Raw genomic sequence first — 25,802 nt, 5'->3', positions numbered from 1 at the left:
CAGCTGAGGACTAAAAATAAGGTACGTGCAAAGTGGCTGGTGTTACTGAATACTCTAAAGGCCAAACCCCTGGCACCTGGCTCCAGCTGGGCTTTAACACATGAGAACAAAAGTGGCAGTAGGGCTTCATGTGCTGAGCATCCCTGCAGGAGCTCGGAGTATGCCAGCACATTAATGGAGGAACAGAAGGGACCTGGGGGACAGGAATTCTCCATTCTGGGTGAGCACCTGAATAACCCCAGCTACTGCACAGTCTGGGAGAGCTTTTCCTCTTTAGCAGTATCATCCAGGATCTTTAAAATGTCACTGGCAAGAACTTTGATGAACTGATACATTTCAATGAACTATATTTGTTTCCAGCTTCCCACACCCTCCCATTTTGGCACGTCTGTAATAACAAACTTCTTAACACCCTGAAAAGCAGTGCAGACCCCACAGGTTAGGAAACTTGCTGGAGGTCATTGAACAAGTTGTCAGCAAGTGCTCAGCCTTGATTTTTTTGGTTTCCATTTCTGCATCTGGGCTATAGAGATCATCCCAACTGTCCTGGAATATGTGAGAGTAGGGAACAGTCATGGCCAGAGTGAGTCTGGGAATTGGGATCAGCCAAAAGCTGAAAAATACTCTGGGGTATGTGCTCTTTTTTATTTCGTGTTATGAATCCGCCTCCCTTTTTACATGTTCTCTGGCTTCAAGGGCGGGTTCGCATTTAATGCCTTGCCTTAAAAGACTTGCTTTTGCCTTTCTAGCTTCTCTGTCGTCCATCTCAAGAGGAAAATGTAGTGGCAACTCAGTGACATTCTCTTCTCCTTTCGCTGCTTGTGCCTGTGTGTGGGACCGGAGCGCAGCCCCGGCAGCCCGAGGGACGCTGCAGGCTGTGACAGGCGGCCTGCGGTGACACCTGGCGATCGGGCCGGGCAGCGCTGATGCCCCGTGACGGTGTGAACAGCCTGGCTGGGGGAGCAGGGGGGCTCCTTTCCAGATGGCTGCGAGGACCAGGACAGCCTTTTTTCCCAGACACCGTCCCGTGTAACTCAGCGGTCTGACTGGTGCAGGACGGCTGGAATAATCTTTATGGAAATGCAGGGTGAGCTTGGAGTGGTACTCAGGGAAGGCTGTAGAGAAACTTGGTGTGTCAAACTCAAAAATTGAAACTGTTTGGATCCCCACAGGATTTGTCTGGTCGCAGGTGTATCTCTGTGCCTTTGACTAGGTTGAAATCCACTACCCTGTCACAGAATAAACGTTAGGCTTTGTGTTAGTCTGATCCAGACCCAGGTTTTCAGTCCAGAAAATGTTTCATCTTACCAAAAGTCAGTCTCGGAGTTAGGCCAGCCAACCTGGTACAGCCTCAGCCTTCATCCACTTCAAAGCTTGTTGTCTGTTGGGCATAGACAACCCAAAAATCTTTGGAAAATAAGCCACCGTATCAAAGCATCAGACGTATAAATAGGAAGCAGCTTATCACTTCCTCCTTCCTCTGAGGAGAGGGACTGTCAGAGTTGAACCAAAGCATGTGTTGTTAATAAACACTAATTGCCATCTATCATCAAGCACACAGAGCCATTTTCTACTATTTTCTAAATTAAAAACCTACACCGAAGCCTCTGAAGAGGTGAAGATCAGAACAGGCTCAATTTTCCATGCAAATAATTTGCCTCTGATCTTGACCCAGGATTTTCATAACAATCAGAGGCAGCATGGGGCTCGTGGCTCTGAGCTGCCCTGCAGTACCCATCTGTCCCTCTCCCCAGTGGTGTTCCTTTCATGCCTGCTTGTGAAGGGATATGTGCACCTGAGGCATTCTCCTTTGCCGACTTGAAAGTCATGGCTCTTCAACAACATCTATCTCTGTCCCCCCTTTCCTATTTTTTTCCACATTTGATCCCACTTGCTGAGTGCTGATGGGAACCAGATGAAAGGATTCCAGCCTTTCAGTGTCAGTACTGGGCATCAACCTAGATTTATATATGTGGTTTTGAGTACGTGTGATTGTGTGTTTGTTAATGCTGTGTGAGCATGCCTGTGTACCTTCCACATCTCCAGTAATAACCATCATCAAACATTTAAAAAAAACAACACGTCACCATCCCCTTGGATTCAAGAGACTGACTTTAAAAAGAGGGTTTTTTAAAAGTGTTGGATTTGTATTCCTCATGGTTTTCTGTGATGCAGCTTGCTGTATTTACGAATTTACATTTGCTTTCTTTGGTGTGAGGGTGTTGGAGCAACTTACTGGGTACTTTAATGCGAAAATCTTAACCATATGCTTGCAGGTATCTTTTAACAGAAATGAGATTATATTTGCACCCATGTAGGCAAGTTCTGAGATTTGGGGAGGTGGGAAGGGAAGTTGTGCTTGAGATGGGCAAAATGTCTTATTAGATTTTCATAAGTTGTGAGACTGATTGCTGGAGCAAAATCCTGCATGAATGGAATGACTGAAATATTATTCTATACTATATGTTCACTGGCTTGAAATAATTCTTGCTTGAACTGATGAATATATTTTTAGAACAACACCTCATCTTGATTTATAAAGTACTGGTGCTGGAGTTAGTTCTGTGCTTTGTTCTTTTTCATGTAGAAACATGCATATTACATTTATTGTGAATATTTTGGCCTCCAAGTTTGGCTTATCTACAAGACCAAATAGTTCTTCAGCTGACCTTCAGAGATCCTCAGCCCTTGAGAGCAAGTTGACCTCGTTACCTCAGGCTAAGCTTGCTTTACATAAAGCCACACAGACACTCCTACAGTGACTTTCCCTGAGCTAACTGAAAAGAGCAGCTCTTGGCTTTCATTCTGTAAGGAGAGAACTTATATGAGGTTTTCCAGTTGGTTCTTGTTAGCCAAGTGGATGACAAAGAGATATCTTGACCAACTTCCTTTGAAGCTCATAAAGCTACTTTTATTTTGGCAAAAAAAAAAATATTAAAAACAAAGAGCAACTGCAGCTTTCCAAGCTTGACTTCCTCTTAAATACACAATTTTATTTCTGTTGTGTTTTGCCTCCCTTAAAAAGAATTTTAATCTACTAAAATCTTTCTCTTATGCAGTAGTAATGCTCTACATGAACCTTCTGACTGGGAGAGGAGATAGGAGAAAACATCTCCTCCACATTTGTGCTTCCATTCCCATCAGAATGTTTTCCTCGCTCTGGAATCGCTCAAAGAAAGCAGTTAGCAGGATGGGGTTAACAATATATGCCACTCACAAATGAATTGAACCCCTTGTAGAGTTATTAATTGTCAACATCGGGAAGTAATTCAGTTTGATTTCTCAGTCATCCATAGAAGAGGAATTTACTGTGCTCTGCTCATCACTACAGAGGCTCTTTTCCTCCAACAAGGGAAGAAAAGCAAATTACAATTTGATGGGAGAAATAGCTTGTCCTTCTAATGTCTTCCATGCATTAGAGACTGCAGAGACTTAGCAGAATTTATTTAATATTGTTTCCTCTTCATTTGTATCTCTGAAACAATGACCAATAAAAGAGGTCGTTAACCTCTCCTCCATCAGGGTCTTACTACTCCCTCTCCTACTATCTACATGTATACATGCCTTGTAAGCGATAGCGTACTGGAGAGATGTGCAGGCTAGCTTGGAATAGGCTGGCTCAGGTTCTGAAAGTGTCCTCATTATGGCTGGACTTCAGCAGCTGGATTCTGTGTCACCTAGAATTATTAATCTAGAATAGCTTCACTGGAGTGAAAGGAGTCACATTGCTGTACATCTTCTATCTACCACTTGTGCTCCCGCTGGAACTCCACCTGCGCTTTTGTAGCTCTCCTTGTTTAGAATCCTTTCTAAATTTCTGTTGGTGTTTTAAGTTCCTTAAGTAAACATACTAGTTAAAAGATGTGAATTATGGCTAAGAACAGAAAGAGAATGTTATTTGAAAGAAATATGTGTGCCTGGGGCAGTCCAATAATTCCTTATCCTGTCACATCTCATCTACAAAACCTGGGAGAAACTCATTTTTCTCCATTGATTTAATAACACAGTCTCCAAGCTGTGCCCTGTGTTCTAAACTGGCACCTTTGTCACCTTGCCCCAAAGCAGGTGAGCCCAATGAAGTGAGGTTCTCCCGGAGGCTCTGGTGGGACCTTTGATGAAAGCCATTCCTCCGCTTCTGGCTTGCACCGTGGGTGGCACCCTCGGGGGTCCAGGCTGCTCTGGAGCTCCCTTGAGTGGGACTGTCGGGGCTCGGCTCCTGCCAGGGCACTGCAGGGCTCTGCTCGGCCGGTGCTGCTCCCACAGCGCCTGTGCGATGCTATGGGCAGAGGAACGCACATCAGAGCTTGTGTACGCAGCAGAGCCCGCTGTTTGTGGGACAGAGATGCAAGTTCTACCTGTTTTAGCCTTTAGCAAATGACTCGTTATCTGGGAAGTCTCACCCTGGTAAATATTCCCCTCCTTACTTTTTGGACAGATCCCTGGTGACTTTCCATCTTCTTTTTCTTGTAGATTGCTGGATTCCAGTGACACACCAGGCTGTCATTCTGGACACTGTAATTCTTGTTACCAAGAAGCCAATAGGTTTTCATTTTCCCTTTGCCCTGGGACAAGAAAAGGAGAGAGCAGAAAACAGCTGTTCTCATGGCACATGAAGCAGAGCAGAGAATCGCTATGGCCAGGGCTACTACCTGTACTGCATTTATTACCTCTCCTTCTCTCATAAGTGGCTGCTCTTTGGGGAAAGAATTCTAATTCCTATGTGGTTTGGGTGCTAATAATCCTTTCAGTTCAGAGAAGGGCCTTGCTGGTCACTGGCAGCGTATGGGGTCTGGCAGAGCCCCATAGCAGCCCTCACAGGGCTGTGCTTGTGTTGGTAGCTAGAAAGGTGGTGATAACGCAGCAGTGTTTTGGCTACTGCTGAGCAGTGATTGCAGCATCCAGGCTGTCTCTCCAACCCTTCCCCCCTTCACCTAGGCTGGGGGTGGGCAAGATCTTGGGAGGGGACATAACCAGGACAGCTGACCCAAAGTGACCAACGGGATATTCCATACCGTATGATGTCTGCTCAGATAGAAAAGCTAAGAGAAAGGAGGAGGAAGGAGGGGGCCGTTCATTATTTATGATGTTTGTCTTCCAAAGGAACCACTACGAAGGAAGCCCTACTTCCCGGGAAGTGACTGAACCGCTTGATGATGGGAAGTACAGAAGAACTTCTCTTGCTTTCCTTTGCTTCCATGTGCATGACTTTAGCTATTGCTTTCTTAAACTGCCTTTATCTTGACACACAAGTGTTTTTTTCATCTTATTTTCTCCCACCACCCCCCATTCTGCTGAGGAGGGGAGTGACAGAGCAGCTTGGTGGGCACCTGGCATCGAACCAAGGTCAACACACCACACGGTTTAAAATCACCTTTACAACCGTGTGTCGTAATTATATCCTAACACTTTCAGCCATATTCATGTGCTTCCATGCAGGTGCAGACATAGCAGCTGTATTTCAAAGCATACAGTAACACTTTTTCATCAGATAGGAGGAGTAATGTATAGCCACTTCCAACTGAATTAGCAAAAGAACCTTGGGGCTGTGGTTAAAAATTGCAATTCACGGAACAGCAATGGTCAAACCTGTCATATCCCCTCCCCATCTCATTAAACGCCTTTACTGTTGCAAAGTTACAGAAAAGCTGTTACCTTGACTTCAATTTCTCCTCTCAGTTCAATTTCGTATGCATCATCTGTGAGAAGGGCATCGTATGTTGCAGAGCTGATATGGATCTTCTGTGCTGCGATTTAGAACAGAGCATTATAAATTAATGATTCCCCTATTCCCAGAGACTACACACCAGCCCTCCTGCATTTATCAGCCCAGTGTTTCCACCTCCTCTTTGGAAAATGTCAGGCTGAGGAAGAAGCACAAAGAAGGGTAAGATGTCTTGAACGTTGCTTGAGGACTCTGTGACACTGTACAGACGTCAGCTGAAATGCAGCAGCAGTTCAGTGGGGTAACTGACCCACTGACATGACTGCACTGTGTACCTGCACAGCAGTAACAATAGGTGGTATTGGTAGCAAAGGCAGCATGAAAGGCTGGACCAAGAAAGTATGCACTGCCCTCTTCTATGTAGGCAGGGTGTTTGTACCTGCTGCCTTTGTTTTAAAGTCTTTAAAATCAAATTCAGCTTAGCTCGTGCTATTTGGCTTTTGTCACCCTCTTTCTCCTTTTTTTCTGATCACTTTCCAGAAATGACATAAGGGATGTGACTCTACTTGCCCACATGAATACACAAGAGTTTCTCTTGCTTATTTGATAACTAGTGTATGTGCAGGGATAGTGGGGACTGCAGGTCACGCACGTGCTGATTCTTTAGATCTATGGTAATTAGTTCTGTAGCTTGGCATAAGCCACAGAGAATGCTCCTTCTCCTGAACCTTATTTCACACTTAGCCATGCCCAGCATGAAGGGGGGCTTGGGTTTTTCTGCAGTACCTAAAAGGCGTAGAGTGGAGGTGTGAGCCTGACTGGCATGTGAGGAACGCACAGATTGTGCCCTAGTCACTTACGCAAGCTGGTGGACTCCATGCGGGAGGCTGTGTTCACAGTGTCCCCAAAAAGGCAATAACGAGGCATTTTGTACCCCACAACTCCAGCCACACAGGGTCCTGAGAAAATAGAAGGCAGAGAGACCCCAATAAGAAACTAGCGGAAAAAGTGCAGTTAGATGCCAAATGCAGACACCTTTGCTAGTCACTCTGGATCCTCAAAGAGCAGCAGGAACTGGGAATACTCCGTGTACCTAGGGCCTGACTGCACAGTATTTACTTAAGGAGAGAAGTCACAGTTTGATTAGCTGTAGCTAATTGGTGCTGATATCAGGGGAAGATGCACTTTGCCAATTCCGAATTGTTTCACAGCCCTTTCCACACTGATGCACACCACTGTTCCTGCTGAACCCGGGAGGAATATTCATGCTGGGGTCCTGCGGAGGGTCAGTGGCTCATACAGAAATGCAGAATACTTTGCTCCTCACACAGCTAGACTGTGTCCTTATCTCCTTTTCTTATGCCTCCACTCCAGCCCGTGTACCTGTGTGTATCCCAGCCCGCAGCTGCAGCCTGCCCGTTGGCATGTGAGGGATCACAACCTGGCGAACTGCCGCCACCAGATCCAGAGCCATCTTGGCGATCTCGTCAGCATGTTTGGTGCCGTTCCTCTCGGGCAGGCCGCTCACTACCATGTATGCATCGCCAATGGTTTCCACCTGAGGGGAAGGGGCATCTGTCTTAGCGGCAGGCACCAAGCTTGCTTTCAAAAGGAAATCAGACTAAAATATATTTCAGCACGCCACTGCTTGCCAAGCTGCAGTGTAGTCCCTGTGTGATGGGGGTTTGGGGTTTGATGGCTTTTGGCCAGCTGGCCTGGTGTATCTGGTATTTGCTAGGGAGCAAAGTAAGAAAGGTTTCAGCTGCTTCCAGGTTCCTTGCCTGCAGGTTTGTGCTCACCTTGTAAACATCGTAAGACTCAATCCTGCTGTCGAAGCAGATGTACAGATTGTTGAGCATCTCAACAACTTGCAGGGGAGTACAGGAGGCAGCAATGCTTGTGAACCCCACGATGTCCGAGAAGAAGATAGTCACCTGTCACAGGGAGAGGGGGAGTGTGAAGCTAAGGTCTCCAGGCAGCAGTGGCAGAGCCTTTGAAGAGTTTGGGGATTTGTGACATTCTAGGCAGAACAGCCTAAGGCACAGGCTGCACATAGAACCAGTGTTGCAGAAGTCAATAGATATAATCCTAAATTAACAAGCTCTGACTCCGAATTGTTCTCTATTACTTTGACAGATAAAATTGTGTTTATCTCCGAAGTTCATCATTTGCACTTCTCTGAATACCTTGTGCTATGTGGGAGACAAAGTCAAATGCTTTGAATCTTGTGAGCAACTGACTTCTTATAGAAGTAGGGCCTGATTTTTCTTTTAAAGCGATGCAAACCGTGGTAGAGATCAAAACCAGGTATCTGAATAAACTGAGAAATAAAAAAACTCAGCAGCTGTTTCAGCTCTAGTTGGATTAGGAATTATTAACTGGATTTGGTTTCTCTTCAAATGGTGTTCATTTTTGTTATGATCAAATAATTTACAGAGAAATTAACTTTTTTTAAAAAATCAAGTTTATAAAAGAAAGAACATCAGAAACCTTAATAACTGAATTGGAGAAGGGAAACGTGTGTTGTAGCTGTTGGCAAAGGATTAATTGTTTCTTCTCTGTGTTGCCTGAACTGTGTCAATGTTTAAACTAAAATTGTTCTTTTATTAATCCTTGGTAATACAAATTAAGCCAGAAGAGCCACCTTTTTCACTCCCTGCCTTGGTTCAGCTACTTTTGATGTCGTGACTGTTGTGAATTATAATTAATTGTGCAATTACAGGTTGCTGTTTTGATAACACTTACAAATTAAATGCAAACATTTATTACTGTGTTTCACAGCTGAAAGTAACAGAGCGTCCAGAGGAAAAAAACAGAGTGAATAGAACTGCAATTACTGTAGCATGAGGATTTTGCCTGTGGGCTGTGCAGCACAGCTGCTAAATTCAGCAGTGACAGCAGCGTGCATGCTGTGAGGCAGAGCTGCAAATAAATGGGTGCTTGCCCAAACTCTGCCCTTGTTTTTATGTCAACAGGCTTCGTTACAGTTACATACTTGAGGCTACGTGATCATCTGTCCCTCTCACCCTTCTCTAAGTCCCATGCTCTCCTTTCAGTTATGTTTGTGGATTCATGCTGATAAGGACAGGGTTTGTCCTACGTTGTTTTTTTCAGGATTTTTCCCATTTTACAAGGAGGAAACTAATTTCTTGCTCCTATATACTGATGATCTAATGATGCTGGCTGGCTCTCCTGAGTAGGCTCTTAAACCCAGAGAAGACAACTCACCAATATAGGATCTCTGATATCTACAGCTACACTTCTGGAAATTTCAGCTCCCCTTCCTTCCCCATCAGCCTGAGTGCTTCACAGCACGTTGCACAGCTCTTCCCAAAACCCCTCATGAATATCTGGATTTCCATCCACACTCAACTATGGGTGCTAAACCAGGTTCCTCAAAACGGTGGCAAGGTAGGTGTTTTTTTAGTTGAATACTTTTGTAGCCTTGGAGGCAGCAGCATCCTTTCCATTTGCTAACCTGATCATAGTTTTCTGCCTCAACTTTCTGGCATTTCCTTAGCTGCTTGGCCACAGATTTTGGCAACATCTGGTGTAAGAGGTCCTCAGCTAGCCGCCTCTCCCTTTTCAAGTCCTCTGTTTTTTCCTTGAGGTTCCTGGCATAATTGTGTATCCAATTTGTCGTTTGCTTGAAGGACATCAAGATTATGGGGTAAATGAGGCAGGCTATCACTAACAGGCTGATCTTAAGGCTCATTGTGGACAGGATTTCTTTAGATTTCTTGATGAGCTTTTCCTGTCCCTTCTGCAGGAGGCAGCTCTGTGCATAATGCAGTCCTTTTGCCAAGGCTTCAACGGGCACAAATTCCTCTGAGCCCAGGAATGGGGTGAAAAAAGAGATTCCTTCGTGGTGGGTGAGATGAAGTGATAGATTGACGTTATCCATCCAGCACATATGTACACTCTCTGATGAGAAGATAGCATAGTTCAGAATGGCAAAAAAATGATGCAGTGTTGTTTGAAAGCTTGTAGATGCTGGCATTAAATGAGCTTTAAGCATGGTTTCTCTTATTTGAAGGATGACTTTAAAAGCCACTATGTCTGCCCAGTCAGGATTGTGTCTCATAGCTTTGAGGTCTTCAGGGGGACTGCTGAAATGCTCCAGCAGTTCAGAGATCACCCTGGATAGCACTTGCCTGGCTTCAGTATCCCCTGTGCCATTTAATTTTTGTCTCATGTCAGTGATGTAAAATCTGCAAATGGAGATTTTCTCCTTCTTGCATTGGCAATTCCCACAATACAAATCTGCTTCACTTGCTTTACAGAGGGAGTTTAAATTCCCCAGCAGCTGAGCATGAAATGATCTATTCCTTGTGTCTGCTGCTGGGAACAGCCAGCTGTGTCTTTCTTCCTGCAGGAGACTGATCAGGCGAACAGCCCAAAGCTTTTCACAGGAGGCAAGTTCCTGAAGGGCTTTCCCTGTGTTTCTCCATATTTCCAAGCTGTTGCTCAAATCAAAAGAAATGGCTCCAAGGAGGCTGCAGAGGGAGACCATGCATGCTGTCAAAATCCTTTGAATGGTTTTTCTACCACCAGCATTGGAGGGGGGAGAACATCTAAAAAAAAAATAAAAAAATGTGGAGGTGTTTGATCCCTGGGATGTTTCTTGCAGCTCCCGAAAATGTAACTGGAGCTACTAGTGATATTTAACAATTCATATGCATCCTAAAACAAAGTACAGGGAACACACATTAGCTGAATGTTATTGAAAGACTTATTTTATTTGTTCCACCTGACATTTAATTTTAGAATAAAAGGTGTAGTAAAGAGACCGTTTCCATGACACACTCAGAGCTGCAAAAACACATGAATTAAATCATACGTTTTTTCTGTATTAGGACTGATAAAATCATTTGCTATACGTTTTATTCTCTGTGGTACTTCTATCTAAATCTTAAGGAAGCCCATTAAAAGATGGGTACCTTATTCCAGTGATCACAAACTGGAACTGTTGAATTTTTTTAATAAAACTTCTTGATTTTGTTCTTAATAGGAATTTCCAGATGATTAATAATTTGCATTGATATGTTCAAATGAGCTCAGACATTTCCACAATATTGTCTAAATATTTCAAAAGGAAAATGAATCAGATTTCAGTGTTGTTTCAGTTTTTACAGAAGCATATGCATATCCCATTTTTACTGACTGAGCTTCATGATTACCTTTTCCATCCGTCTCTTTCACGCTGCCCGTAGTTGACATCCATGTTCCATACAGCAAAGTAACCTCTCTAACGATTTTCATTTTCAGAACTATTAATCAATCATTTACAATCTTATGTTAATTATACTCATGAAGACAACTCAGGATGTTATGCTGAATCTGGCGGCTCCTGAACAACTGGGCAACCCTTATTTCCACTGTCAAAGAAAAAACAAGGGCATTTGGTTGCTGATCAGTCCATTCAGCTCTGTCGGGTTTTTTTCTCCTTTTTTTCTTTTCCTCTGCATAGTAGAGGTGACTGAAAAAAGCCCTCCTCAGATCCCCTGCTATTTCAGATGGGTGAAATTCCATTTTTAATAAGATAAATGAAAACACAATAAAGCCTGCTATTTCTCAGCAGAGGGTGGTATTAGGTAAAACAAGTTCCTGCTGAGCTCTTCGCAGCAGAATGGCGGTCAATGGTTGTAATGCAGAAAAAAAGTAATAAAAGTACAGTCCCCAAAGATGATAAACAGCCATGTTTTTTCTTATCTATTTAATAAATTTATGCTTAATAAAATATATATGTATTTATTTTCAATTGAAAGGTAACAACTGCAAGATGTCTGACTGAAATGAACCGCAAACCCAGAAAAATTTATCTCCGAACTCAGATGCATTTCTGTTCTCACAACGAACTTCCAATCTTTTCCTTACTCGGTCTACTGCTTTACCTTTGAGTCATTTGTCCTCCATTTTTAATTGTCATTTTACTCTTGAATCCACCTAAATATGTGCCAGGAAGGAGAAGTAAAACATGACAAAAATCCACCCCAATTTTATAGTGCCTACCTTTTATTACAATGAAAGAAATATAAATAGGGGCTTTAATTTAGTACCAGGCTAGGAGATGGTGATTCTGCTTTTGCTTTGCAAAAAAATCCCCATTTATCTGTTCAGAGATCTTCACCTGGCGTACGCGTGGCTTAAAAATGAGCAGCGGAGACACGAAGGAGACAGGTCTGCAGAGTTGCTGCCGACACGGGCTGCTGGATATTACCCTTCCCCTTGCTAGATCCCAAGATTACAGGGTGTTAAAAACCTCTCTGTAAAAAGCATTTTGGAGCGCTCCCACACTCACCTGCGTGGACCTGCTTGCGCCTGGGCTGCCTTCCCGCTGGGCATGGCCACTGCTTGCCCTGGCGCGCCAGGCTCGGGGGTCCCGACAGCTGCCTGCCTGCAGCCCTGCCAGCGCCTCGCTTTCTTCACCCCCTGCCCCCCAAGCTGTTCCTGTGGCTCACCAACTCTTCCTGCTGCCCAGCCTCTTCACAGCAGGCTCACATCTCCCCCAGGTGAGGGTAGCAAGCTCCAGCCCAAGGCAGGGGAAAGGCTGTAAAAGGTCTCCCGCATTATCACTAATTACAGGCTCAGGTCTTGACAATACACGGGAAGAAGTGACAGGGACACATGTTTTTCTTTCATCTTGCAAAAAATAGTGTTTATTGCAGTATGGTTAGGTATTACACTTGTGTTGTTAAAAGCATAATTCCCCCGCTCTTTTTGATCAAAGATGTCATGATTATGACTTTATTCAAACTGTTTTCCTTTGTGGCATCTATCATCCAGTTCTCTTTGAATCAGTTGGTTGCCATAACCTACAAAAATGTAAAACGGGAAAAACTGGATTTTGAGACCCAGGCATTTGTGAATAGTATATGTTCTGAGATGCAGGATTTAAATAACCGAAAAAAGATTTTTGCTTCTCAGTCACTCTTTAGATTAAAGTTTATATTAAAAAATAATTGATGTTCCAGACTTGAGCATCATGTGCTGCCTTCTAGGATGCAACAGTCGGTGTTACTGATGAATACAAATTTGAGTAATCACCTCTGAAGTCATACCAGTAAAATCTTTTTGACTATAGATATAGCTCTAGCAGTATAAAGGGTGAATGCATTCCTAAACATGAAGATTTATTTAAAAGTGAAAATAATTTAGATAACTATTTAAGAAGCGGATACTTTATTTTTGCTGCAGAGACTGCTGTTGCACAGGTAAGGGCTTTTCTACAGAGGTTACTTGTATGCAAAGCAGCATTTGAATCAAAAGTGATGCAGCTCCCTGAGCAGATGGCAGAAATCTCAGTCAGGGAGAACCTCAGAAGCAGCCAAGTGTCCGTATGCTCCAGCAGCAATACCTGGCGCCTTACCTGCTGGATCCAGCTGTTGTAGGCAGAGACCCGAGTGAAGACAGAAGGCTTGTGGTAATAGTTGCAGCCAAGAGCAGAGCCAAAGCTGACGATGCCATGCACTTCCCACTTGCCATCAGCAGCTTGGCAGTTCAGTGGGCCACCAGAGTCGCCCTGGCGGGAAGGGGGAACACAGTTAATGGCAGTTGTAGTGTGAATAGCTTTTCCTTGAGTTTTTTTATGCTTTCCTTCCCATCAGGCCTCTTTGTATCTGAAGCCAAGCCCTAAGAGTGGTGTTGTCTGGACTCACATTACAACTGGAGGTGACTCCATCCCCACCAGCGCAAACCATGGTGCGTTTCACTGTGCTTCCCCACCAGCTGGGCTGGGAACAAGTGGCATAATCCACCACCAGCAAAAGGGCTTGCTGCAGGTCGTCTGGAAGAGGTCCGTTTGCTGGGAGGGAATAGAAACAGAGGAGTCATGGTACCAGCTGGCACTGAAGAAAGAACAAAACTGCATTGTTAAGTTCCTCCTAGGATCTGGGTATTATTCCTCTAGGTAAGAAACTCCATAGGGGACATATTAAAGGAGAAGCTGTATAATCCATTCCTTAGCTCCATTATTTTATATAATTAAAAAAAAAAAAAGGCTTTAACTTACTAATCATTTGCGTTCAATTTAAAAATGTCTCGTTGTTACAGAAATGAAGGGCTGCTCTTTGTTCAGGAATTTGCAAAAAAATGTTACTTATTCGAGGAATTGCCTCTTGAGCCGAGCTGGCACTTCTGCTGAAGTCTCTGAGATGTTCCTCTCTTTCTATCTATTCCCCTATATGTCTTTGCAGTTATTCAGCAGGCGATGTTAGCATTAGCAAGCTGACCAGTCTCTATAAAGGTTAGTACAGGGCCCTCTGGTGCATCCTAGTCCCATTACAAGCAAAATAAACTTGAAAGGCAGAGAAAAATCATACTGTGGGAGTGATTGGGACCTGATAAACTACTCACTACACTGAGGCTGAGGGGATCTTGAGCACCATCAACATCCTTTTTCCCATCAGTCTCAAAGGAGAATGCAGTGCTCAAGGATTTTGTTGCACAATTTTGCAAAAGTCCAGGTACTTACTCTGCAGTCTTCCCCATCCTGTCACGTAGCAGGCAGCGTTGGATGACAGGATGCTTTGTGCAGGGGGGAGGCAGGCCAGCTGAATGTGGTTGCTTAAGGTGACGTGTTCAGTGAGCTTGATCAAAGCAATGTCATACCTGTGGTCATATGCACGCATTTGAGAGTGGGGAAGAGAAAGGGAAGAGATGAAGAGGTTTGCAAACAGATTGAGACGCAGTAGCATGAATACTTAGCAGTTATACAGCACTTGACCTATTCAAAAGAGATGCAGGGGAGCAAGGAGGCCAGCACATAAGCAGTAAAGATTCCTCCACTCTCAAAGCAACGGGGAAATCCATGGACTGGAACACTATTCCCTGCAGAATTGTCTGCTGGGGTTTCTGGAAATTGCTGTGCACTTCCCACCTGCCATCAGCAGCTTGGCAATTCAGTGGGCTGAACTGGTCCTGCTGGCAGCTTTCTGGAAATTGCCTTTGATAGGTTCTTTTCACCAAAACCAAGCATATGTTAGGGCTAACTCTAAGGACCTGGAGACTGAGGGGGTTTCTTTGCTAATGCCCTTAGCCTGCAGCAGGACATAGGAGGCCTCCAGCAACAAAGATATTAATACCACTGCTCAATAACACTCTGTGTTTATGCTGTTCGTAGGAGGGCTTCAAAGAGTGTTGTGTAAATGAATTAATTCCCTTCTGGTGTAGAAAAGAACTCATTGCATAGAACAGCTTCCCACCTAAGCATGAACATGCAAAACGGCATCTGAAAACACAGTTAATCAGTAAGCAATTAATACTGAAAGTTCTTTGTCTTGAGGGGGAAAGGCACAAACTGAGCTTCAGCTCTTATCTATGAGCAAACATTTATAGAAGTACTACTGCCAGCTGTAACAGGAGTTTTATGCATTTGGCTCCCACAGCTCAAGGTGGGTGGGATTCAGCTAGTTTGATTTTTGTCCTGCATCTAATAACTGAAATAATACTTGCCACCAGCTTACCCGTTTGCAACTTTCCGTGGATTCCAGTTCTCATTGACAATTATTTTTTCTGGAGGAAGTGCAATTGATCCTTCTTCCGCAGCTGCTAGGTTGTATTTTCCAAGAAATACTCGATAGTTCCTAGAAGGACTGGGCAAGAAAAGGACTAACAGTTATGCAGCTGCTGGCTTGCTGCTTAGGCATCTGCATCTTTGCCACCCGAGGTATTCAGTAAGCATATCCTTAAGACTGTAATCTCACATCACATGCATGATTTGTCTGGAGCTGAGCCAACATCTGACAGATTTGCTAAGGACAAAGCATCATGTGCTAGGCTTAATAATTTCATCTCCAAGCTATCTTGTCAACTCCTGCTTAAGGCTTCATTTACAAACTGAAGATGCCTCCAGTCTTTGCAGGATTCAGCTCTTATTCTTCAATGAAGTAAATAATTTGGGCTGCTTTTTTGACAGTCATAAACAGCTTTACTGATAAACAACTGTGATAGATATAATATGTAGGACTCATAATAACAACTCACAGCCAATCCCTCGTATTTCATATTATGATATTTTCTACAGCTTAGCGTTATGATAACCAAGAACTGTGTGTACATATTCAAAGACATACACTACCAAACCAAAATGGGATTGTCTGTGGAAGCAGTTTTGATGATGAAAGGGCACAGCTGTACCTGATCGTTTCTTTGTTATACTGCCCCATAACAGGAAGACCTTACTGAAAATGACTGGTATATTTATTACACTTATGATTATTTCTTCAGGCAGTGGATTGATTAGTTAATCTGTGAATCTCTGCCACATATGTTATAGGAACAAGCAACACTGCTGAATTTTAATAGCAACTTGAAGACATAATGGTGTTTGTAGTTATTTACAGAAAATGAAGAGTATATGATCCAGGTAATTGTAGGGGGGGGGGGGGGGCGGTGTTTGTCCCCTCTACTTTTATAAGAAAATGAAAAGGTGTAATTCTTCTAATCTATTAGTTATAATCAAAAGATATGATGTCAGACTAGGAGCTCTTAACTGGGAAAGGGAGAACTGGCATTAATAGGGTTTTGCCTCATCTGTCTCCAGCCATGCACTGCTCCCTGGGTACAGACGTGTCATTCCGTTATTTACCTGATGCAGTGTGCAGCAGTCATCACCCAGTTGGTTGCAATGAGGGTTCCTCCGCAGGTGTGATACCATTTGCCATTGGAACTGTATTGAAGGGAGGCCTAGGACCAGTGTATCAAATAAGACTCAGATTTTTGCTTAATGACTTTGCATTGTTGCACTTTCTTCCTGCACTCTGAACACCACTTGCTGCTGGAAGATGGTGAGAGGCTTGTAAGCAGCAAGTTTCCAGCTTCTGGCCACAGAAAAGGTTCCTGTCATCCAAAAGCTTGGTTGTTTGGTTTTTTTTTAATGCTGTTTCTTGCAAAGCTCTCACTAATCCTAGCCAAAAGAGAGCATTTTATTTGCTTCAGAAATGTATTTTTAAACTCTACATACAGCTATGCTCCAGCAGGCATTGTTATGCTCCGCTGAATTTCGCAGTCGTCTTGCTTAAATATGCGACGGTGCCCAGGCCTACTGCAAAAGCCTGAAAGCCTGCATAACAGCAAAAAGGTGACACATTCAGAGCTTTCTTAAAAAGCTTGGAAAATGTGGGATTGCTCAGAATGTAATATTCAAAGCCTAAGACATGACAGGCAAGGTGCATCAAATGAAATGTAAGACCTGGTTTTGCTCGGCCACATTGCGTGAAGGCAGCACAACCCAAATTGTCCCAGAGAAAGCACGGAATTACCAACCTGCCAGGGCCAGCTGAACGGTCTTGCAGCTTCCCCTCCAACAACTCTAGAGACAAGGGGGGGGTAGGCAGGAACCCCACAGCCAAAGGCTAGAAGACATAAGAGATAGGATGTGTGTTTTAAAAGTAAGAGGTTTTAAAAAATGTCTGTACAAGAGATGGTTTGTTTATTTTTAAATAGACTGGAGATGGTTTGTTTATTTTTAAATAGACTGTGTTTGCACAGAACCTTGCAAGGTACAAGTATAGGCTGTGATTTAACACGGTACAAGTGAAGACAGAGCCATCAGTCAAAACTGACCAATGTTATATAAAGCCTGTTTTTGAACAGTTTCATTTTTCTGACAGATAATCAAATCAGGTTGGCTTAACCCAATTCAAAATGTGTCAGCTGAGATGCAGCTCTTAGCCAATGCAACAATTTGATGTGGATTAACTCTTCCAGTGTATTCAAATGAAATAACTTTGAACGTGCTAAAGGCTGAGAGCAGCAGTGCTAACCCAGCCCCTGCAATAGGAACAGAACAGCACAGCACCTAGACTGTTTGGAGAGAACTTTTAAATTAACTGCCTATGTTGTATCTCCTTCTGCTTTCTTGCAGAATGTCTAATTTCCCTAAAAAAGGATTTTTCTGTTAGATTTTAGTCCATTTTTCTTTTAAAATTAATGCTGAAATTGAATTACATACCTGCGGCTGCCAGACTCAACACAGCAAAGAGGACTCCAAGCATGATGCCGATTAGCTGTATGCTGCAGGCTCTGCTCTGTGAGCCATTTTATATGTTACCGTTTATCTCCGAGATACGTGACTTAAAATGCAGTGCTATTCTGATACCAGTGGAAAACTTGTGTAATTGTGGGATAAATTTTTATATGCACAAGTTGCTAAAAACCCCCAGTTTACACAGACCTTGGATCCAGGCTATACAAACAACTTGTTTAAAAAAATTCCAATTCAGATGCATGTTATTGATAGCAGATGTTTGTTTTCCCATTGCCTTGAAAGTTCATCACAAAGGTGTTTTCAGAAGGAAAATGTTAAATTAACTATTCTAACACTTGGTGGGACATCAGCAGTAACAGTGTCTGACATATTCAGACAGGGATAGATTCAGACATGTTAGCGGGGCTGGATTAGATGATCTCTGGAGGCCTACTTCAACCTTAATTATTGTATGATTCTATGATCGCTTGAAATTTTATTTTGTTCTGGTTTGCTTTATGACTGCATGGCAACTACCACTTTGTACTCACTGAAAACCTGTATCTTCTTTTCTAGATCAAGTTGCCCGAGTTTAGCATGCCATACTTCTCAACAAAACAAACTGTTAATCGCTTTGAAGTGGAAGATGTTTTGGCCAATACGAAGAACCAGCTGTCCATGATATTGGAGAAACACTGATGTAGCACAGTGAGCCAGACTTCATTTCTTTCCTATTTGCCTTTAACTGTTAGATCAGTAGCACATCCCTGGAATAAATAGGGTTCCTGTAGCATTGCAAATGAGCATTTTTACACCCCAAATCAGCATGCTGACCTGTGGTATAATGTAATGTGAGCTTGTTAATGAAAAATGGTAAACCATTTTCCCTAATAGGACAAACGAGGCAAGAGCAGGCATTTAGACCACTACAGAGCTACTGCCACAACAGAAAGTGTCCTGATTCATTACTGGACATTTGAGGCTGGTGAGTTGGTATCAACACATCCTTGTGTCTCTTCCTGGTTTTTTTCTTCTACTATGGGAATTTTCAATCCTTTGTCACATCTCCATCTGCCTACCCCTCACCTGAAAACCTGTTACTGCTTATTTAAAACCCAAACATCTCTATCCCATAAGCCAGCTCATGCATAGGGAGCAAACTTACTAGAATGGAACAAATATCGTAAAGGTACATTTGTAATGAGAGTTGCATTGTACATACAGACCAAAACCAGTTTTTAAAAAAGCTGAATAAATCTATTGTTTAATGTCAGTATTAATAAGCAGCAAAATCCCAGATTTTCATAGCTTCCATTCAGCAGTAGGTACTGATTCAGATGCAAGACGCCTGGAGCACACATGTGGAAGGCAGAAATATATAATGCTTTTCTGTTTTGTCTTCTTCTCAAGAATGTATTATCCTACCCAAACAATAGCATTTGGGAAAGCTGCATTCTGAATTTCAAATGAAATCAAGCAAACTCTGTTCTGGCATCTTGTATTTATTATCTGACAAAAGCACAGATCAGGATTAAATGAGTGCAGAATTGAGATTCTACTTTTTTTCTTCATGAATTAGTTGGCTCTTCCTCTTCATGTCTGAATTTATAAGCTATGCTTTTCAGTTTAACTTCCATCCCACTATCATTTTTGTTGGATACCAACTAAAAATTATAAATGTTGGATGTTCAGTGACTATTTCAACTTGATTGTTTTATGGTGTGCTTGTAAACATGGCATTTCCTTTAGCTGTTAAACATTTCTGCGGTTTCACAAATATAACCTTCTGCTGTCTTGCACACTGTAAACAGAGAAACCCTATTCTTTCTTTTTTCCCTTTCTTTAATGTAAAGGAATTCTGAAACAGTTCTTTTTTTATGTGGGGGGAATACTTGTAAGAATCATAGTATATTTAATGTAAAACAGTCTCAAAGCTTTTTTTTTTTTTTTTTTTTTCTTCCCTCTGTTTCACTCCTGCTTTATCTAACAATTGCTTATCCATCTTTTCCAGGTCTGGTCTAAATAGGCTGAAGTATCTTTTTTGGACTCAGTAGGCATCATACTGTTGGGACTTCTGGAAGTGAACATCAAAAGGCTCAGCCTCCAGCTGATACCATGGTGGCTTGGAAACAGCATCCTGGAAGCGCTTACCATCTTTATGCCAGATGTTTCACAGAAACTAAGCAGCTCATGGAACTTTACTAAGAAAAAGCAGGAACTTCTGGTACGTTCTGTTAAAGGCGTAATAGCTAGCATCTCTTTCAATACACAAAGTGCTTAGTGTACCATGTATAATGTACTCCACTCCTGTCTTTAGTCTATTCCCCAGTAGGGCAGTAACTATGCTAGACCAATTAATAAGTGGAATGGTCTGCAGATAAACAACAGATGCTGAAATCTGATTTTCTGAGGGATTTTTCATCTGTAACTAGACAGTAACCTATTGAAAAATTCAAAGTTAAATCCTGCCCTAGCTTTTCACTGGGAGCACCAAACGTGCCAAATTCACTACTTGCTGGATGGCCATTAACTCTGCTATTTGATTGTTCCCTGGATTTGTTTCTGTGTTTTTAAAACTAAAGCTTGGCCTGCGTGCCTCAAAATAGAACAAGGCTATACAGAGCCAGGGAAATGGAGCTCAGCACCACCTTGTGTGTTTCTGTCTCGTACTGTGCCTTCCAAATTGTCTGTTCCAAGCTTAGATCCATTTATGTATTATTTTTCGACACTCTTCTTTTAATCCAAGCACTTCTGTAGTCAATGCTGGTCACAGATGTATCATTTTGTAATGTTTTAACTGGGCGGGGAGCAAGGAGAGGAGAGAACAGAGACAAAAAAGACCCAAACCCAAACATCCAAAAATGCAACCACACTTTAGTGATCAGATTAGACTGAAAGATATTTATTTAGAAACAACAGCTTTGGTATTTTAAAACCAAATGACCTTTAAATCACTAGAAAGTGGGATGTCTCCCCCCACAGCCAAAACAAATCAATGCACAAAGTCTCAATATGCTTAGGATAGGAAACCTGCAGATTGACATTTCCAAGTGTAAATCCAGAAGACAATTTCAATAAATCAGTTTTGTGCTCTACAATCATAAAGGCTGAAAAATCTGTTACCAGCACTTAGCAATCCACGGTTAAATTGACTGGCTTATTACTGAAATGGAGGCAAAATTATTAACATCCTCCCCCTCCCCCCAAGCAATAAATTAAAAAATGTTTACCAGAAAGGAAGTTACACTAAAGTTTTCTAGTTAAGTTAACTCTCTAAAGGGAATCGTCATTCTTTATTTTCCTGTAAAATAATAATAAAAAATAATCATCAAAGGACTCAGTTTATGTTCAAGTATTTTCACCAAATGGATTACTCTTAGGGAACTGAACAGCTTACAGGAAAAAGAAACATCTGTTACACAAGCTTCTGGAACAAACTCTCAAATAACCACACCTTCCAAGTCTCAGATTCCTTTCTTAACAAGGCACAAAAGGATTGTTGCTTTCAAAAGGTCCTTGTTCTCAGCTGCAAAATTGTCAGATGTGTTGTGCAAACTGAGGCTGAAAGCAGGACTAAGTTCACTTGGACACTGGGATGTTCCCACTCAGTTAATGGAACAGTGTTATTTCAACCCCATTGATCTCGCTTACTGGCTAGAGATTTTGAGCTTCAGCTGGCTTCCACTTCATCCCTTTTTCTGGAATCAAGTTCTGCATTATCTTCATTTTAAGTAGGTCCAACTAAGACAAGGCAAGAGACTTGTTTGCTGTACACTGCAGGGCTTTTTGCAGTATCAGGAAGGAAGAGGTGTTACATCAGCCCTGGTGTGTAGCTGTGAAGCTTCTCAGGAATTCAGCAACAGTGTCAGGGACAGTTACCTGTAGTAATGGTTAACAAGTCATTTTGTAAAAGGCAGAAGGCAAGTCTTGTAGATGACAAAGGCAACCAGACAGCAGTGAAAAAGGACGTAATTTTCTATTTCAAGGACACATTTCATGATGCATGTCAGGGCAAAGCTGTACACAATAATTAAAATTACTTCCTGACTGCTTCCTCCTTTTGCACCAAGGTTTTGATCATGATCATAGGCTTATGACTGCAGTTGTCTTTGATATCCATGTCTATCCTATCTTTTCCTAGGTTAGTCTGTCTAGCCACAAGCACCTTCCACTCATATTCTTTAAACAGATGACAGGTATTCAGAACTGCTTGGGATCAGGTGGCCCTGATCTGCAGTGCTCAACATTACAAAGCCAGTGAGCTGAGAGGAAAATCGCTGACTGTTTAAATGCCTCTTAGGTACCATCAGGTTTAGTCCAGTACATTCTGTCCAACCTTAGCTATCCAAAATTCAATTTGCTTTTGTAATTTGGAGAAACAGGGCAATCTAAAGCTAGAACTTTTCCTCTGTCAACTCTATGTAAGTAACTATGTCCTTTTTTCAAAAAAACCCAACAATTACAAGCTACATTTGACTCCATTCAGCCCTAAGGAGGGATGCCTCTGAACGACATGGCTAGTGCACACAGCAAATCCAGTCTTGCCTTTCATTTCCACTCCATATCAACACGCAACCAGAAAGTACCAGTACTAAGAGCAGAAATCTCTTAGTTTTAGATCTACTTAGTACTTAGTTTTAGATCTCTTAGTACTTAGATCTACTGTCTATTCTGTTCTAAGTTTTTACTAGCAACTAAGTTTTCTAAGGCAGCTCAAAACAAGAATCTTAAATTCTTTACAAAGTGAGATGCAGTAGAGCTTGAACTCAGAACCTCCAACTCACAGTAGAAAGCACTCAGTACTTTTCTTAGTGCGGCTATGTATTTTGTCTGAATGGGAGAAACACTAACTCAGCGCCTTCCCAAAACGACGGTGGGAAACGTGGTTTGACTGAGGGCTGCACAGTGTCTATAGATCTATGAACATCTACCAGTAGTCCCAACAAGTCAGCACCTTCACCTAAGAACACCAGCTTGCATTTGTGTGCTCTTGTATGACATGCCACACATTCAGACCAGGCGGACAAGGGCACACATCTCCCACACAGTAGTAAAGACAAGTATAGCAGCTCTCTCACAAGCATTCCAGTACTGCATAACAAGAAACATCCTCTTGTGACACAGCTGCAACTGTTGGCTTAAAAACAAGCTATGTCCTACACCAGTGTGTGGAAAAAGGACAGAAAAGCTCTGCCTTGATCTGCAGCCTTACAAATGTTTAAGGATAGATGATGGATTTATCTTTTCTAATGTTCGTGAGCCCTATTGCTCCAATCCCTGCCCTAATCCTACTTCTTGCAAGAAAAGGTCACAGATCACTTGTTTCAAGAGAGATTGAAAATCCTCACAGTCCAAGACAGAACCTCCCTAGGCACAGCTGACAGAAAATCAGGTTGACAACACCTGGTGGACAGCAGCAGCCTTATACCTTACTCCTGAAAAGCGGCTTGGCTCCTGGCCCACAATATTCATTGTAGATGAGTTTGAACAGAAACAAGTGAAACAATGTGATCAAGGAGGCCACGCTGAACCAGAACAGGAAGGGTAAGCCTGGGTATTGCTTGGCCATGTGTTCCTCATGAGCCAGAATAGATTTTAGATGGAGCGTGTGTCTCAGGTCCTGCAAGTGGATCAAATCTGTTGATATATAAAGCAGTGGTGTGATGGGTTGAGTCACCATGACAGGGAACGTATGACCTCGTGCCTCTGAGGTCAGCTCCACAGGCTCATTCATACAGCCCGCCTCACATGCGTATAGTTTAACTGGCTTGTCTTGGAATTTCACAGACACATGCAAGAAGGGCTTTCCTTCAGCATCCAGCAGAACAGCTAGATTAATCAAGTCCTTATTGTAATGGATCCCACGTAAGGAATAGCTGTTGTGAAGTACCTCAGGGTCAGCCTGAAACTGAAGATGGTTTTCCGTGAACTGCAGACCCCCAAAACTAAGCACCATTCCCTGCATAAGTCCATGGACTCCAGCTGCCACAAGACCCTTGCATCCTCGTTTCTGGAGAGTTAGCTTCCACAGGTCTGAGAGCTGCAAGATCTGGGTGACACTGGTCAGCTTTGCTGGCCACAGGTTCTCTGCGTGCATGGTTGCGTGGCCACTGAAGCAGTGGTCAGCATAGTTCAGGCTGGCTTCCATTTTTTCTCTGTCCTCCCCAGTAATGAGTGGATCTAGCAGAGGGGCTGGCATGCTTGACAGCACGTAGTAGAGCGTCATGTTAACGGTCTCACTGGACGGTGTATGCAAATCTGTGATCTTTCTCATTTCAATCCCTGTAACAAAAGAAAACCACCAAGAGTCAGAGGAGCACACATGAATGACTAACTAGGAGAAAAAGAAGACCAAACGTGCACGTCGTCGCTCAATACACAGGCGCTTTTTGTAACATCTAAGAAACCTTTGCCTATGAAACACTGAAGTGAAATGTTTCCTTGTATTTTCTTGGACGCTCTCTGCTACTTGGGAGTGTGAAAGCCAGGCTCCCACTAAAGGCAGTTTGATATACAGGAGCCGTATGGAGCAGTGACCATGACCCTGCAAGAACGATCTCTCAAAGGAACATCTGTCTTTTTGCTGGCTACAAAATATCAAGTTCTACATTACTTGGGCAGCTGATCTGTTGCACAAGGCCATTCAAATCTTAAGACAAAGCATCCATGTGGAACAGTCCTTAAGTTCCATAAAGAAATCTGGCTTTTATACTGTCACTAGAGGTCACCTCTATTTCCACCCCAGAGCCAATAAGCTGGGCAAATCAGTGAAGTTCCTGAAGACATGAAAGTGAACACATCCAGAGTTACGATTCAAAACATTCCTCTGTCACTTTCTTTATGCAGTAAAGAATACTCTGCTTTCGTAAAGCATGCTGGGTTTCAAACCAGGAGCGCTGTTTTATTGTCCTGCAAGAAGCCAAGAGAAATCCGTGGGGAAGAGTGGAGTCTCCGGAGACCCTGCAGTGGCCAGGACACCGAGCTTTCTGCTGCCCTCTAATGCAACCCTCGGGAAGCGGAACGTCACCTTCCTTACCTGAAATGAAGAGGTCAGACCAGGTCTGTTGGTGCTCCTGGAAGAGATCTTCCACCCGCATCTGCATCACCTCCAGCATCTCCTTCCTGGCCGACTCCCTCAGCTTGCTGAAGGTCTCCTCCAGCCGAGAGACCTCGATGGGCTCCGAGGTGTACACCACAGAGAGCACGGTCTCATCGAAGTGGGATTTGGGCGCGACCTGCACCCGGCTCACGAGCTTCTTGGCAGCCACCACCATGAGCACCACCTTGGGGCTGCCGGCCAGCAGCAGGCGGCCGGAGGAGAGCAGGAACTGCCGGTCCTCCACCTTCTCCAGGCTGGTGGCAAAGCGGCCGCCCGGCGAGACGGCAGGGGCCGGGGCCGAGGCCTCGAAGGCAGCCACGCGCTCGGTGGGGTTGGCGATGCGGATGCGCTGCAGGTAAAGGTGCGGCCGGCTGCGGTGCGCCACCACCTCCTCCCGCACCGTCACGCACTCGCCGGCGCCCGCCCCGGCCCCCGTCTGCACGCAGCGCACCCGCCACACGGCGCCGTCCCGCAGCGCCGCCAGCGCCGCCCGCGCCTCGCCGCGCCCGCCCAGCGCCCTCAGCCGCACCAGCGCCGGGTACTCGGTGGCCAGCGCCGGGCCGCCCGCCCCCGCCGCCGACACCCAGAGGCGGCCGGCGGCCGCGTCCAGCAGCAGGAAGCCGTTACCCGCCAGCGCCGGCCCCGCGCCGCCCCCGGCCGCATCCTCGGGCAGCGGCAGCGCATCGCCGCGCTCGGCCTGCGCCCGCCAGGCGCCCGTGGCCGCCTGCAGGCAGAGGGCGGCGGCGCCGCGGGGCTCGGCCCCCCGCCCGGCCCCCCGCCCCGTGCCCCGCCGCGCCCGGCCCGCCCCCAGGTACCAGCAGGCCGCCAGCAGCAGCGCCAGCAGCAGCAGCAGCCGCCGCGCCCAGCTGCTGGAGAGCAGCCCCGGCAGCCCCTTCAGCCGCTGCTGCAGCCACATGGGGGGCGGCGCGGGAGGCCCGCCCCCGGCCCCCGGCCCCGGCCCCGGCCCCGATCCCGCCCCGGCGCAGCGACCCTCACGGCGCCATCATCGCGGAAGCGCCGCGCCGTGCGGCAGCTCCGCCGCGCTTTGCGGCGCTTTGCGACAGCCCGCTCGC

General features: G+C 44.3%; 2 protein-coding genes across 2 annotated transcripts; both read right to left on the bottom strand.

The window, feature by feature from the left end:
• Positions 1-12,100: 12,100 nt before the first annotated feature.
• On the bottom strand, positions 12,101-17,683 carry LOC102057855 (chymotrypsin-like elastase family member 2A). Its single transcript, XM_027802277.2, has 8 exons — positions 17,616-17,683; positions 16,928-17,016; positions 16,251-16,348; positions 15,127-15,255; positions 14,136-14,272; positions 13,321-13,466; positions 13,032-13,184; positions 12,101-12,477 (listed from the first exon to the last, which is right to left on the bottom strand). The coding sequence occupies exons 1-8, from the start codon at positions 17,656-17,658 to the stop codon at positions 12,460-12,462; spliced, it is 813 nt and encodes a 270-aa protein (XP_027658078.2). The 5' UTR covers positions 17,659-17,683; the 3' UTR covers positions 12,101-12,459.
• A 2,828-nt stretch (positions 17,684-20,511) lies between these two features.
• Positions 20,512-25,755, bottom strand: KIAA2013 (KIAA2013 ortholog). Its single transcript, XM_027802233.2, has 2 exons — positions 24,667-25,755; positions 20,512-23,912 (listed from the first exon to the last, which is right to left on the bottom strand). The coding sequence occupies exons 1-2, from the start codon at positions 25,643-25,645 to the stop codon at positions 23,053-23,055; spliced, it is 1,839 nt and encodes a 612-aa protein (XP_027658034.2). The 5' UTR covers positions 25,646-25,755; the 3' UTR covers positions 20,512-23,052.
• Positions 25,756-25,802: the final 47 nt, after the last annotated feature.

Source organism: Falco cherrug, chromosome 3, assembly GCF_023634085.1.
Source record: "Falco cherrug isolate bFalChe1 chromosome 3, bFalChe1.pri, whole genome shotgun sequence".
Taxonomy (NCBI): domain Eukaryota; kingdom Metazoa; phylum Chordata; class Aves; order Falconiformes; family Falconidae; genus Falco; species Falco cherrug.
This window is presented reverse-complemented; position numbering and strand designations above follow the sequence as displayed.